At 58.1% G+C, this 14,685-nt stretch overlaps 1 protein-coding gene across 3 annotated transcripts; it reads right to left on the bottom strand.

Annotated features, from left to right (window-relative positions):
* Positions 1-1,259: 1,259 nt before the first annotated feature.
* Positions 1,260-14,655, bottom strand: Fstl3 (follistatin like 3). Of its 3 annotated transcripts, XM_087201477.1 has the most exons (8): positions 14,232-14,655; positions 11,146-11,367; positions 10,705-10,843; positions 9,209-9,395; positions 5,154-5,339; positions 3,423-3,638; positions 2,422-2,649; positions 1,260-2,342 (listed from the first exon to the last, which is right to left on the bottom strand). In XM_087201477.1, the coding sequence occupies exons 3-8, from the start codon at positions 10,741-10,743 to the stop codon at positions 2,263-2,265; spliced, it is 936 nt and encodes a 311-aa protein (XP_087057603.1). In that variant the 5' UTR covers positions 10,744-10,843; positions 11,146-11,367; positions 14,232-14,655; the 3' UTR covers positions 1,260-2,262. The 3 variants fall into 3 exon arrangements, with proteins under 3 accessions (XP_087057603.1, XP_087057602.1, XP_012921315.1); XM_087201476.1 differs by lacking the exon at positions 14,232-14,655 and having other exon boundaries at positions 11,146-12,822; XM_013065861.3 differs by lacking the exons at positions 9,209-9,395; positions 10,705-10,843; positions 11,146-11,367; positions 14,232-14,655 and adding an exon at positions 6,391-6,542.
* Between the last annotated feature and the right edge of the window lie 30 nt (positions 14,656-14,685).

Raw genomic sequence — 14,685 nt, 5'->3', positions numbered from 1 at the left:
CTCTGCTGTGCTGGGCCTAGCCTTGGGACTACTAAGGCTGTAGTGAAGAGCCAGGGCCCCTATGACTGGGACACGGTGCCAGGTAGCTGACTGGGGCTTCCTGTTGGACTTTGAGGACCCACCCCCTAGGCTGATGAAGGCCAAGGTCCTTGTGCTAAATCCAGGTGTCTACAGGAGCTCCTGGTGGGACCAGCTGAGCCTGGCCATCCTCTGCACCCAGCACCAGGACTGCCAGAGGTGGAATTTCTGCTTGGTAAGACACTCTCTTCACCTGTTTATGGTATGAGAAAACAGGCCTGCAGAGAGGGTTGGAGTTGAGCAGGGGTGGTCCTGGGATTTGTGGCCCACTAAGGTTTGATCAGATAGAGACACTGAGGCCCAGAAAGGGCGTGGAGTTGATGTGGATCACACAGGGCTGCCCTGTTCAGTTGTATAGGTCACACACTGCACAAAGACCACAGACTTGCATAATCATACAAGCAGTGTCCAGTAGAGGGCAGTAACAGGTCGTATCAGGTCTCTGGACAAGAAAAGGCAGGTATTGTCAGAGAAGTCAGCGTGGCTGGAGCCCAGTGAGTTAGAGAGTAAGCAGGGTAGAGAGATGGGTGGGGGTAGGAGCCTCAGGTCCTTGAAAGCTGAGGTGAAGTAAGTTTTTGATTTAAGAGTGGTAGGGAGCCATGGAGGGGGTTTGAGGCAGAGAGGGTCCACATCTTCTATAGGGAACCTGAGATCCAGAAAGTGGGCCCTGACCTCGCCTCTCCCTTCACTCCAGGCAGACTCTGGGGGGGCCCTGTTGTGCACAAACTGCGCCCGTGGCCTCGTCTCTCTCTAGCTTCTCTGTGGGAACCGCAGGACCCTGGCTGTGCACACGCAGTTTTCTGCCTTCGTGCCTGACCACAGCCCCATGGGCACACAATCGACCGTGAAGCTGTCAGCTTGGATGGGGATGTCACAGCCCTAGGGCCCCAGGGCCTGGTGTCTGGAGGGGGGCAGCCATTCCACATGAACAGTCAATCAAACCAGTCTCTTGTTGGCGGTCTCCCCAGGCGCTGTAACAGCTTTGCCCAGTGGCCTCCAGGACCCCCCACTCCTGGCTCCTCATCCTTGGGAATCCATACCCCTTAGCCAGTGTCATCTCATGCGACCGTCACATCGTTATTATTACTATTATTTTTTATTTAGAGACCAAGTCTTGCTAGTTGCTAAACTGCCCAGGCTGGGCTCCAAGTTGGGCACACAGAGGCCTGGACACCCTTGAGTGGCTTTTTCAGATTTTATTATTTTGGTGAGGCAGGACCCCAGGAGGGAGGAAGTTGCCTTGTCAGGGGACCCCACACACACACACCCTTTTCTGGGCAGCACAATAAGGCAAGCCCAGGGACTGCGCAGGAGGGGCAAGATTCCCCCAAACTGCTCGCCCGGGATTTGAGGAGCTGGGCTCCCTTCCTGCTGAGTGGTCCCATATCCGGTCTGAGCCTTTGGACTCCATGAAGGCACAGTTGGTGACTTTGAATAACAGTCTGAGTGGAGGGCAGGCAGTCTTGGGGGACTGCCCCCCCAAGGGCATCTGCCTGGGAAGGGTCACCCTGCCCAGCCGACTGGTGGGTGAGGAGGGCTGCTGGGAACTGCGTCTAAGGCTCGCTGGCCATGCTGTACACGGCAGTGGGCACAGGCACCACTTGGGCTCCCGGTGTCCCCACCCTACCCTGGCCTATGGGTGAGGTGGGGTCACAGCGCCCTCTAGGTCCTGCCCCAAGTAGACTGGATGCCGCTGGACACAGTGCTGGCGTCTGAGCAGACGCTGGTTGCCCAGTATCTGAGGCCACAGGATGTTCCCAGGTGAACCACGTGAATGTCAGCAGTGTGGTGGCTGAGCCAGCGCTGTGGCCGTCCCAGGGGACACACAAGGCCTCCCCAGCACATAAGAGGGACACAGAGGCAGGGGACGGAAAGAGCTTTCCTGTGCTCTGGGTGGCAGTGCTAAGTGACAGCCACCCTCAAAGGACCAGAAGCTGGGGTGTCCCTTGGCATCAGGGTCTGTGGGCTTTGGGAAAAGTCCCCTACCCTAAGGCTCCTACCCAGGGTGCCACACCCTCCGGGCCGTCCCAGGCCTCCTTCCCTCAACCTTTCCAAGACATCATCAGGGCACTGCGGGGTCCCCGAGTGGTTCCAGGCCAGGTTGGGGGCGTCTGTGGGTCATAAATTAGATTTTGTGGCTGTGGTAATAAATTAACCGGGACTCGAGGCCGGGGCCCCTGAAGCTCACACGAAGTTCTCTTCCTCTTCCTCAGACTCGGCCTCATCCTGCTGCTGCTCCTCCTCTGCCTCCTGCCTGGGAGCGCCTACGGGGTGCAGGGGAGCAGAGAGGGTAAGCGCAGGCCCTGCGTGGGGCTCCTGTCCTGGACGCGTCCCGCACCTCACCTCTGCAGCTGCCCGGGTGGCGCACGCCGATCGAACGGCCCAGGAAGCAGGTGGCCTGGCGCAGGTGGCACGAGGAGATGTAGGTGACGTTGTTGTTGCCGCAGAGCTCCTGGCCCGGGCTAGAGGGCACGGGACAGGGCGCTGCGCGACAAACCACGCAGTGCGCGCTGCCCGTCTGGTCCACGAGGCACGACTGCGGCCGCGGGCACTCCACGTGCTCGCAGGACTCTGTGGGCGGGGCGCAAGGCGGTGTCGGCCAGCGGAGCCCCACCCCAAGCTCTCCCCCAGGGCCTGCCCCTCTCACTCTACCCGCAAGCTCCACCCTCTATTGTACCTGGGATGCCCACCCCCACCACGAGCTCTGCCCTTCTAGCGACATCGTTAAACCCCGCCGCTCGCGGTATAAACCAAGCTCCGCACTAGAGCCCTGTGCCACACCCCCACAGGGTCCCTGCCCCAGCCCCACCCTCAAAGCACACCAGCGTGCCACACCCTCATCACGCGCCCGGTCTCTCTCGCTTCACCCACAACCTCGCTTTCTCTGCATCCGAAAACTACACCCCACCATGTCCCTTGTGTCGATAACAAGTCCTGCTCCTCTGGCTCCACCCACAGGCCCCAAATCTGGGTCCATCCCCAAGCCCCATCCCCTCTGGCAGCACTCAGGAGCCGCTCGAGTCCATTGGCGAGACCTGGCCCGGTCACTCAGGCATGCAGGTTCAACCTCAGATTTGCGGCCCATAGAACAGGATGCACTGGTCCAGGTGGCCCCTTCCCTCCATCTGGCCCCACCCTATAACCCCGCTCTCCGTAGACCCCGCCACACTCCAAGCCCCGAGCCACACTCTGGCAGCAGTCGGGGCACTACTTTAGGCGCTGGTCCGGGTAGCTCCACCCCTCTATGATCCCGCCCCTCTTGCCGGGTCCTCCAAAGGCCCCGCCCTTGTGCTTTGGCGGTGGCCCAGTCTGGCTCCTCCTCCCCGCGCTGTTCCGCCCCGTACTCTGGCAGCCGCCGCGGTACATGACGCGCAGGTCCGGGTGTCCGCGGCAGCGCGCGGAGCGCAGCTCGCACTCGTCGCGGTAGGTGGCGCCGTCCGAGCCGCAGACCTGCATTCGCTCCGGTAGCCCTGCGCAGTCGGGTGCGCACTCGCAGCGGGGGCGACCCCCCAGCATATGGCACGCCTTGCCAGGGCCACACTCCACGCCGTCGCAGGAATCTGCGGACACAGGACATGCGCGGGTGGGTCCTCTCCTCCAGGTCGGGGTCCGGGCACAGTCCAGGTGCACCTGGGTTGGGTCTCCGTCGCGGTGGGCGACTGAGTCTCTGCCCACAATCTGGGGTCCCGTCGGTGACCCAATTTCCGCCACTAGTCTGGGTGGATGGCAGCCTCCATTCACCCCTGCATCCTCATTTCTCAGCTAGGGAAATTGAGGCTCAGCTAGGAGAAACCTCTTGCTGCCCACCCCCCCATTTCAGAGCGCTGTTTATCGAATCCTCCTGACCACCATTGTACAGACAAGGAAACTGAGGCTGGGCCACAGCTGTGCGTGCAGAGGATCCAGGAGCACTTCGGTTTGAGAACTCCGGGCCAGCCCCTGGTGGACACAGCTCTGTGGCTTGTGGGGCTGGAGCATAGGCTCTGACCACTCCAGCCTCAGTTTCCCTGTGTGTAGCAGGGGGCTGGGAGACCTCAGTTTAGGGTCCAGCTAGAGCTCTAAGAGTGGCCAGCGCCCCCCACGCCTCCCACCAGGGCATGTGGGCCGCACTAGGGCACCTCCCACACTGCCTGCCCACACACACATCTGGAACCGCTCGGCCAAGTGGCTTCATTGCAAGCGGGAAGAGAAGAGGGGCCAAGTTCCCATCCTGAAGGCCAAATTGGGGGGGGGGGGGTTAGGTCCTGGGCCACCCCATGGCCAGGCCAGGCACATTTTGAAGTCTGTCCTCCTTCCAGAAGCGGGGAGAGAGAAGTCCGGAAGTGGGTGCCCGACAGGGTGCTCAGGACCACGCAGCCAGGCTGATCTGGGAGTAATCACATGTCAGAGCCGGCTGGGCTACAGCGAGGTTTGGCCTTCAGGTCTCCAAGCCTCTGCTTCTGCCTCCTGCCTGTCCCCTTGCCTAGGACAGACCCAGTGACTCCTGATCATCCCAAAACCCCCTGTCATTAATGCCCACGTCCTTTAAATCCTGGCCCCACACTCTCCCTCTCTAGGCCCTTGGAGGCTCAGACTTGACCACAAGGGACCAAGAAGGGTCCTCCAACCAACTCATCCTCTGAGACAGAGGATGTCTGGACTCTTGGTGTGGTGTGAGGGGTAAGTTTCTTAGAGCTTGGTCCAGAGAGGCAGGAGCCTGTTGGGCACACACTCGGTGGGGTTAGAGCCCTGGTGCAGACCCTAGGAACTTCCTGAGCCAGGACAGCCCCTGGGGAAAACCCCTTCCCACCAGTCAGGTGTGGGCCGGGCCTCTGCGTGGTGAAGCTGGGGGTTTCTCAGAGGCTCCTTCCAAATCCTCTGCTGTGGGAAGCCGAAGGCTGGGGATCTGGGTCATAGCCCCAGCCCTCTGGAAGGCCAGAATGTCTTCTGTGACCTCCTTGCATACTCCTGTGACAGGGAGCACACCCCTGGTTTATCCTCCCTTCAATCACAGACATTAAGTTGTGCTGGGCTGGAACTGAGCCTTGCCCACCCTGCTCCTGGCCACAGCCACTCCTGGGATGAGGGGTCCTCACCTTTGCATGGCAGACAGTGGACAAGGCCCAGGAAGCCCAGGAGGTTGATCTTGTTTTCGGGTTGGGTGTAGTTGGACCAGGCGGTGTCAATGTTGCCCGAGGCACAACACTCAGCCTGGCTCACGTCTGTCCTCAGCACCAGGCTACAGGTGGCCTCAGGGCCCTGCTGGAGCCAGCACACCCCACCTGTGGGCAGGGAGGGGACGGCGCCTATGCTCCGGGCCACTCCTAGGGACCAGCTTCTGCAGTGGCTCAGGAGCAGCGGAGCAGACACTGGGCCCCCAACAGAGGAAGGAGGAGCACAGGTACCCTGGGGGACCCCTGTGGCCCCCAGCCCCTTGTCAGCCCCCACCTGGCTGTCCCCAGGCCTGAGAGCTGGCAGCTTGCCCAAGGGGTCAAATGCTGGACGGCCTGGCCCTTCGGGGTCACTGGGCCTGGAGCGCTCCTTCCGCCTCTGCCCTCTGTCTAGACAGCGCCCGAGGGCGCGCGGAGCCCCCCGCTGGGCAGCCCCCCCTCTCCTGACCCGCCTCTTACTCACTCTAACTTGGGAACATTCCCCCGGCATGAGCTCACCATCTCCCCGGGGACTCGGCCTTCGGGGAGGGGGCTCGCTCTCCCCTCCGCCAGACTGGGGTGCGGCTGTGGGGAGGTGGTGGGGTGGCCAGGAGGCAGAAGTCCCTCTGGTTCTTCACCCTTAAAGGGGGGCGGGGACCAGCTGTGGCCCCCACCCCACTGCTCTCTCTGGCTCCAGGACACCACTGAGGCCTTCCAGGGACCAGCTGGGGACCCAGCATCTCTTTTACAAAAAGGGAAACTGAGGCTGGGCATGAGCGTGTCACTCCTCTCCTTGAAAGTTTCAGGTACCAGGTTCCCCTTTCCAGCCCCATCTGGGGAGGATCGCAGATCCCAGCTGGAGTTTCCGGTCCAGCCACCCAGCGATGCCCCTCTGTCCCAAGCCTCAGGACCCATCCAGACCGGGTCTGGGTTGGCACCACTTACAGGCTGTGTGAGCCCGGGACTCAGTTTCCCCAGCCGGAAAGTGAGAGAGCCCACAGGCGTGGGTTCCTCTGCCGATTCGGAAGTAGACATTGAGCCCTCAGTAAATGTCCAGAGGTGTCCTTACAGACCCGCTCTGCCCCCTCCCAAACTCCGGCCACCAGCACCCGCCACCCCAGTCCTGCAGTTTGCAGACCACGTGGGTGACCACCACGCCCGTCCTTCCCGCAGCCCCACTCACCAGGCGCGGGGTTCTCCGAGCCTACAGCACCTATGAAGCTCAGGGCCCAGGCCAAGGCCCCCCAGGGCAGTGGCCACAGCGGCCCCCGCACCCCGGGACGCATGGTGAAGGCTGAGCGAGGCGAGACTTGCAGTGCGCGGGGCGGGAGCTGCTATAAAGGTCCCGGCGCGGGCGGGGCCGGCGGCGGCGGGGCGGGGCGGGCGCAGTGGGGGGGGCGCGGGGACCGGACGTGTCCCGCGGGTGGCAAGGCAGGGCCCTGCGAGAGTGGCAGCGAGGGAGGGGGACAGAGCCCACGTCTCATCTGGGAGGCAGAGATTCCCTAGGAAGGTGTGGCTGTGGCCTTGACTGTGAATTGAATTCGGTGACCCATGGCTTTAGTGGATCCGGGAGGAGACACTACCAGGTGTCCCAGTGGTTGGGTGCCTGTGGCGGTCTGCAGACCCAGGTATCATGTAGACCACCTGACCACAATCAGCGGGCACAGCTAAGGGGGTGGGGGGGGCAGGTGGAGGGGACAGCAGCTGGTCCTGCTGCAGGCGGACGGTAGCCAACCTTTGCAAAGGATGCCCTAGGCCAGATCCACCGGATCTCCTCTTATTTTGTGGTACTGGGGACTGAATCCCTGAGCCTTCCCACTCAGATCCATCTCCAGCCCCTTTTATTTTTTACTTTGAGACAGGGTCTCACTAAGTGACTAGGCGGGGCTGAAACTTGTGATCCTCCTGCCTCAGCCTCCCAGAGTGCTGGGATGACAAGCATGTCCAGCACAGCGCCCGGCTTCCCCTGGTTTGCTATTAGGGTTTCCTCCCCTCCCCGCCAAGATTCTGATTCCCTGTAGCCCTCAGCAGCCCTGGAATCCCTGGTTGCCCAAGCAGAGGCATTTCCACAATTTATGACAGTGACATTCACGTGGGCCTGGGGGGCTGTGTCCTCTAGGCCGCAGTGAAGTCAGACTCTTCCTATTTTGGGGCTGATTCCTTCTATTGTTGGGGGCCCCAAAATGGTCAGGATGCCTCGGTTCTTTGGAGTCCCTGGTTCTCCTGAGAGTGGATTAATGGTGGTGGGAGAGACTGCAGGATTCGGGGGCACCACAGTGACCAGGAAAGACCGAGGCCAGTCTCTGGATTTGGAGGGGCCACCAACAACAAAATATGTAGACAAACAAATGAAGCTCTATGTGCAAAGAGTGGTACATGCTTTCAGGAAAACGTGAAAGGGTGAATGTCTTTCCTGAGGATGGCTGTGCCCAGTCCCCCAATTCCTGCATCTGCCTTCTCCTCAGATAGCAAAACGGAGGCTCCCTGGAGTTACACAGCACAGCCAGCCCATCCAGAGAGCTCTGTCCCCAGCAGAAGCCACACCCGGACCTTTCCTCTGACCTTAGCTCCGAAGCCTGACCCTGTGCCCCAGCTGTGGCCGTGGGCCAAGTCGCTGCCCCCTTGGCATTGTGCTGGCCTGGCCTGGCCATGGGCCCTGGCAATCCCACAGGGATTCTCCCTGGAGTGGGGCTGGGACAGGACCCTGTGTTCCTGCTGAGGGTCTGCGGGGGCTGGATGGTGTGACCTTGGCCAGGTCTTGACCCTGCCATGGCTCTGCCACTCTGCTCTCAATCAAACGGTCATTGTCTGGCCGGCGTGGGCTCTGGCCCTCTCCTGCCAGCTCTAGGCTCGCCGTTAGTCCCCACCCCAGAGGCCAAGTCTTGGGAAACCTTAGGTAAATGATTGACCCTTTCCAGGGGTCCCCACTTCCCAAGACCCCAGGGAGAGGCCTGGCTTTCCTCTGCCAGCCACTTCCTGCCCCAACTCTGGGAGACCCTCCCCAGCTCAAACACCTGCCATGGCTCCCCATGGCCTCTGCTGACCTCCCCAGCTTCTTACTCCAGGCCCAGAAAGGCAGAGAGATAATGACTTCCGGGGAAGATATGGGGAAGCTGTTGCACCCACAGGCTGTGCCTCTGGTAGCCTGCGGAAATTGAGGAAGGCTCAAAGGCACATTAAAACTGAGACTTGAGGGGCCAGGGATTTAGCTCAGTGGTTTCGCTGCCTGCCGTGCAAGCACAAGGACCCGAGTTCAATCCCAGGTACCAAAAAAAACACCACCTGACACTTGAATGCCAGGTATGGTGGCACACACCTGTCATCCCAGCACTCAGGAGGCCGAAGCAAGAGGATCACCGCCAGTTCAAGGCCAGCCTGGGCTACATAGTGAGTTCAGGCCAACCTGAACTACATAGCAAAACTCTGTCTCAAAAAACCCCAAAGAACAAACAAACAAACAAAAAACAACACTGAGACTTGAATGGCATATGCAGTGGTGCGCGCCTGTCATCCCAGCATTCTGGGAGGCTGAGGCGGGAGGATCGAAAGTTTGAGCCCAACCTGGGTAACTCAGTGACTTAGACCCCATCTCGAAATAAAACTTTTGTTTAAACAGCTGGGGTGTAGCTTAGTGTAAAGGCCCTGGGTTCCATCACCAGTACCCGGGGGGGAAAGGGAGAGAGAGAGAGAGAGAGACACCCCCTTCCATTGTGGCTGGAGCACAGGGACAGAGATCTTGGAGACCATTGCGGGCCATGATGGGGGAGGGAGAGGCCTCTTGCCAAGGAATGTGGGTGGCCTGGAAGAGCTGGGAAAGGCCTGGAAGAGCTTCTCCCTTCCTTCGAGCTTCCAGCAGAATGCGCTGTGCGGATACCTTGACTTTCAACCAGTGTGACCCCTATGGGCCTCTGACCTCTGGAAGTTCGAGAGGAGAAGGGGCAGAAAGGGTTTTAAGCCACCCAGTTTGTGGCAGTTTGGGACAGCAGTGTTAGGCCACTCACATAGCAGGCCCTGCAGCCCCTCTCTGCCTCCACATTCCCATCTGCGAGGTGGGTACCGAGTTCCAGTCAGATGCTGAGGATGGTGCCCCATGCACAGCGGGGCAGGGCATCCACACAGGTAGGCTGTCATCCAGTGTGCAGTCTGGCGGTTCCTGGCCTTGATGCCAGAAAGCAGGAGTCCCCGGTGCTGGAAGAACGGGAACGACTTTCTTTCTCTAGGAGTCATAAAGCTGTACAAAAAGCCAGGTGTGGTGGCACATGCCTGTCATCCCAGCACTCAGGAGGCTGAGGCAGGAGGATTGCCTCAAGTTCAAGGCCAGTCTGGGCTACACAGTAAGTCCAAGGCCAGCTTGAACTGGAGGCCTGAACCACTCCTGCAGGATGCCAGCAGCCTCTGTGGCCCAGGACGAAGGCTTTGCTGGTTCCCTGAGGTCACTAAGGTGGACCCGAGGACTTAGCCATGGCAGCGGGTGCAGGAGTTTTAAGGACAGCCTGGCCTTCCCATGCTCCCATCGGATGTTCCTTCCACAGGGTATTGTTGGCCTGCGCTTGAGATCCCTCCTGCTGGGCCTGCTCAGCCCAGTGTACCTGGATCCCAACTTCCTGCCTTACCTCTCTAGCTGCTTCCCCACCCCTGCCCCAACAAGGGACCCCATTTTTTGTGGGAATCGGGGGACCAAATTAGTTACAAAAGGCAGAGTAGGACTTCAGCCAAGGAGGTGAGTCCTCATTGGCCAGAGTGGGGAGTCCTACTGATCACAGGGGTGAGTCCTGATTGGCCACAGAGCTGAGTACATTAGCCATGGAGCTGAGTCCCCAGATTGGCTGGAGAGCTGAGTTCTGATTGGCCAAAGTGGGTCCCAGTGCCAGTCCGTCTATCCTCATTGGTGTAGGATAGCCATGTGACCTGACTTTGGCCAGTGACAGGAGAGATGGCCTGTAGATGTGGGTGGGACTCCCAGAGTGCCCTGTCTGTACCTGACCCATTAGACTGCCCCTGTGGGTTTTCTGTTTGCAGCTCTAACTAAGTGAAAATAGCTCAGATCTGTCACCTTACAGGGATCAGAAGTCAGACCTAGGTCTTTGGCTAATTTTTTTTCATTACTGGGTATTGAACTCAGGACCTTTGCATGGAAATGCACCACCCCTCTTTTTATGAATATAGGGTCTTACTGTGCTCACTTCGGCAGCACATATGAAAAATACAGGGTCTAGCCGGGGATTTGGCTCATTGGTCCCACCACCTGCCTGGCAAGCACAAGCACCCAAGTTCAATCACTGGTATCAACCCCCCCCCCCCCGAAAAACCAGGGTCTTGCTTAGTTGCCTATGCTGAGCTAGAACTTGTGATCCTCCTGTCTCAGCCTCTCAGAGTGCTGGGACAATAGTTGTGAACCACCACACCTGGTTTACTGAATGTGCTACGTATTTTTCTCTCTGCTGAGACAAAATACCCGACACCCAAAGTTAAAGGGGGAAGGGTTTATTTGGCTTACAGTTTGTAGAGATTTCTGTCTATAATCGGCTGGCTCCATGGTGGGGCGGCAGAGGTGAAACAGTTCATGGCAGCGGAAGCAGCAAAAGTGACAAGGGGCCTTAACAGCCGTCTTTCTGCCACTCTAGAGTCAGCTACCTCTGAAAAAGCATGAGGCTTTGGGGGACACCTAAACACAAGCCACCACACTGGGCTAAAATCAAGGGCATCTGGGGCCTTATTGCCCTATCAGGGCTCCAACTGTTGTGAAGGGCTGTTTTCCAAAGACCCCTGCCTTGCAAGGCCTGGTACACGAGGCTGGTGTCCTTCTAGCCAGCCCTTGTTTGCACAGAGAGGCCCCCAGGGCTGGGTCTCCCTCGGGACATGGCACAGGCTGTCATTAGCCACTGCCACACACACCCCGCCCCCCCACCTTCATATCCCCTAACTCTCCCTAACTTACACCAAGACAGGTGGCACAGGGGCCTTGGCCAGCATTGAAGCTTCCTGCACTGAGACAGGATTGTGGACAGGAGGAAGAGTCGTGAGAACTCTGTAGCCCCAAGCCCACTGCCAGCTCGAGGTCAAGGCCGAGGACTGTCCCCAGGGAAGAGCAGCAGGGTGACATCGCAGTCACCAGGGCAGAGTGTGTGGGGTGGGGACTGATGGTTCCGCTTTCAGATCACTGCAGAGAACAGAGAAGGCAAACCGGACAGGCAGGTCACAAGTGTGCTGCATGGGGCCCTTTGTACTCTTCCTGAACCTTTTTTATTTGGTTGGCTTTTTTTTTTTTTTTTTTGGTACCAGGGATTGAATTTAGGTCCTTGCACTTTCGAGACAGGGGGCGGAACCACTGAGCTAAATCCCCAGCCCTTATTTGGTTGGTTTTTTTGAGGCAGGGTCTTGCTATGTACCCCAGGCTGGCCTCAAACTTGGGGCAATCCTCCTGCCTCATCTTCCTGAGTGCTGGGATGACAGGTGTGCGCCACCACACCCAGCTTGAAGTAGGAGTTGATCTTAATTTGAAAAATGGGCTGATTGGAAAAAAACCCAACCAACAAATGTCACTTGCAAGATCACAGAAGTATCAAACATCGCCAACAAAGTTACAAAAAGGAACCAAACCACAATCCTCCTCTCCCCCCAAATATATGTACAAGGATAGAGTTAGCAGAAAACCACACACTGAAAAGTATCCACAGCAAAGGAAAAACCTGTAAATGAAAAGATAGAGCTAAAAACGTGCTAGCCACAAATATAAATGAAAAGGGAAAACACATTCAAGTCAAAACAAGTAAATTGTCAAAGTATGAGCGAAAAGCACTCAAACATTGTGGTACCGTCCTGCCAGAAGGCACGGCGCAGGTGAAAGCGGTACCCGCCTCTGTCCCTCAGTCTCCCCTCTCTTCCAGTGTGGGCCTGGAATGGCTTTCGCTAGCCACGGAGACACCAGAGTCCCCTAGGCTTAATGCAAAGCCATAGCTCTGAACACAGAGCTTCTCACCAGCTCCTGGGCAGGGTCACAGCCATTTTGTTTTGTTTTTTGAGACGGGGTCTCGATCTGTGGTCCAGGCTAGCCTTGAACTCATGGCAGTCCTCCTGCCTCAGCCTCACAAGTGCTGGGAAGACAGGCGTGTGCCACCACACCCACCTATTTGTTGCTCACTAGGAAACCGAGGCATGGGCCAGAGTTGCCTGCTCAAGGTGGAAACCAGATATGTGCAGGTGTCTAGGCCAGAGAAAGATGGGCTGAGGCCCAGAGGCTGGAGGGAGCTGGGGGAACACGTCACAGCATCCTGGATGGAGACACTTCCCTGGGTGCCCTGGGGAGCTAGAAACTGAGGCTGGAGGAGACCAGGTGTCCCTGAGGGGCTGCACCCTGCTCCACTCCAGAATCTGATTTGAAGCCTTTCCCAGGAAGCATGGGGGGCTGGGGATTCAGCTCAGTGGTTTCGCCGCCTGCTGTGCAAGCGCAAGGACCCGAGTTTGATCCCTGGTACCCAAAAAACAAAAAAACTGACTATTGGGCCTGGATTTAGTTCAATGATTCCAGCACCAGCCTCAAAAGCCCAAGGTCCAGAGTTCGATCCCAGGTGCCAAAAAAAAAAAAAAGAAGGCCATCCCAGGAAGCACGAGGACCTCTCCACACTGGGTGACAGCCTGGAGTCTCAGGGAGCCTCAGAGGCCTGGGGTGCACAGCTCTCCCCTTCTCAGTGGCCTCGGCAGTGGAAGTGAGGTGGCTGCCCAGTCACGAATGGGCACTCGTGGGCTGCAGGAGCTCAGGGCTGCTGGGTGCATGAAGACCCAGCCAGGACATGTGGGCTCCCACACTGGGCTGGACTTGGGCCTGGGCAGCCCAGGGGGCCTGGGTCTGAATCCGGGCTTTGGCATGTGGGTACCTGTCTTCGTTGTCCCCACTTCACGGAGCTTTGCAGAGGGTGAAACTTTAGGGCCCTCACACCACCAGGCGCACACCGGGCCCTCAGGGTTTTTTGTTTTGCTTGTTTTTTTCCAGTACTGGGATTGAACTCAGGGCCTCCACACTGAGCTACATCTCCAGCCCTCTTTTCAGTTTTGATTTTGAATCAAGGTCTCACTATGTTGTCACGTTGCCCAGGCTGGGCTCGAACTTGCAAGCCTCCCACCTCAGCGTCCCAGGTGCTGGGATGACAGGTGCGCCCCGCCACACCCAGCTGGCCCTCGGTTTTATAACACTGTTGTTCCCACTGCTTTCCCAGCAGACCCGCCTGGGCCTGCAGGACAGACGTACACTAGTTGCTCATTTGTTCCAGAATCTCATACTCGCTGTGTGCTGGGAGATGCCACTGCTCACGCTAGGGTTTGGGGGCCGGTTAGGGAGGAAAGGGGAAGATACTCCCCCGTCTTCCCTAGTCAGATCCAACCAAAAACCCCCAGGGGCAGGTTCTGCAACCTGCACAGAGAGGTTAAGCGACTTCTCTGGGGTCACACAGCCCCCAGTGGGTGGCTTAGAGGAACCTCAAACCAGGCTTGCCACAAGACCTTTTAACAGCAACCCTAGGCTGCCACGTGGGTGGAGCCTCAAAAATGTCAGTCTAAGGACATTGATGTGAAGAGGCTGAGGCAGGAGGATCACCCGGAGTTCACCTGGACTGGGCATAGGAAGCCTGGTTTGGAGCCTCAGGCTTTGGTCCTAGAGAAGTCACTGGATTCCCAATCACGAGGCCAGAGCGCCCTCTGGTGGCCATGGAGGGAATAGGTTGGAATAACCTATACAAATGGACTGACTAAAACGTCCACTTTAGGGGACTGTCAAACTCAACGCCCCCTCCTGCAGGAAGCCCAACCAACTCCTATTAATTCCTCAAAGGCCTAGTTCCAACACCCTCTTCTTCAGGAATCCCTCCTTGTCGCCCCAGGCCGAGCAGGGGTCACTCTAGGGTCCCACTCTGTGGCCCAACTTCATGGGGGCCCAGGGTGTTAGTGTAAATATAGGGTCTGGTATGTAGCAGGTGCTCAGTGGATGTTTGTTGAGTGAATAAAGAAACGTATAATGAGGCTGGAACTAACCTCAGAGTCGATCCTGGCCCTCGCTGGGGAATGGAGCAACCTTTGCAGCTAATTCTGGGAAAGGAAAGGATTTGGGTTCCTGCTCCCTCTGCACCTAAGAGGTGCTGCACAGTGAGCCCTGAGACCAGCAGCAGGTTAGGTTCAGAGGGAATGGGTGGCCCATCTGAATTTATTGCATGGGTGTTTATGGGACGTTGCTTGCACCAGGCACTGTTAGGGGCCCGGCCAGAAACCGAACAAAAGTCCCTTCATCAGGTGGAAAGAGCTGGCATGAAAGACAGGAGTAAGAAAGCCACTTGGGAATGTGGGGGATGGGGGGGGCACAGCCAACGCAAATGTCCTGCGGTAGAAGTGTGACTGGAGAATCCTAGGAAAGTGGGGACATTAGGGCGCAATGAGGGAGAGACTGGCAGATGAGGAAGTAGAGTGAAAGACGGGGGTGGGGGGGGTCTTC

This window comes from Heterocephalus glaber, unplaced genomic scaffold (assembly GCF_053883595.1).
Source record: "Heterocephalus glaber isolate CG9 unplaced genomic scaffold, H.glaber_assembly_v1.0 deba00001760, whole genome shotgun sequence".
NCBI lineage: Eukaryota > Metazoa > Chordata > Mammalia > Rodentia > Bathyergidae > Heterocephalus > Heterocephalus glaber.
Note: the sequence above shows the minus strand (reverse complement) of the source record. Positions and strands in the feature narration are given on the sequence as shown.

What these genes read in the sequence shown, in the direction of transcription:
- Fstl3 (XM_087201477.1), bottom strand. Translation starts at nt 10,743, where the DNA reads ATGGAGCCAGCCGATTATAGACAGAAATCTCTACAAACT. An exon ending in GACAGAAATCTCTACAAACT is followed by an intron (nt 9,396 to 10,704) that starts GTAAGCCAAATA and finishes CCGTTCTTCCAG; the next exon opens with CACCGGGGACTCCTGCTTTC. An exon ending in GTACCGCGGCGGCTGCCAGA is followed by an intron (nt 2,650 to 3,422) that starts GTACGGGGCGGA and finishes CCCCGCCCACAG; the next exon opens with AGTCCTGCGAGCACGTGGAG.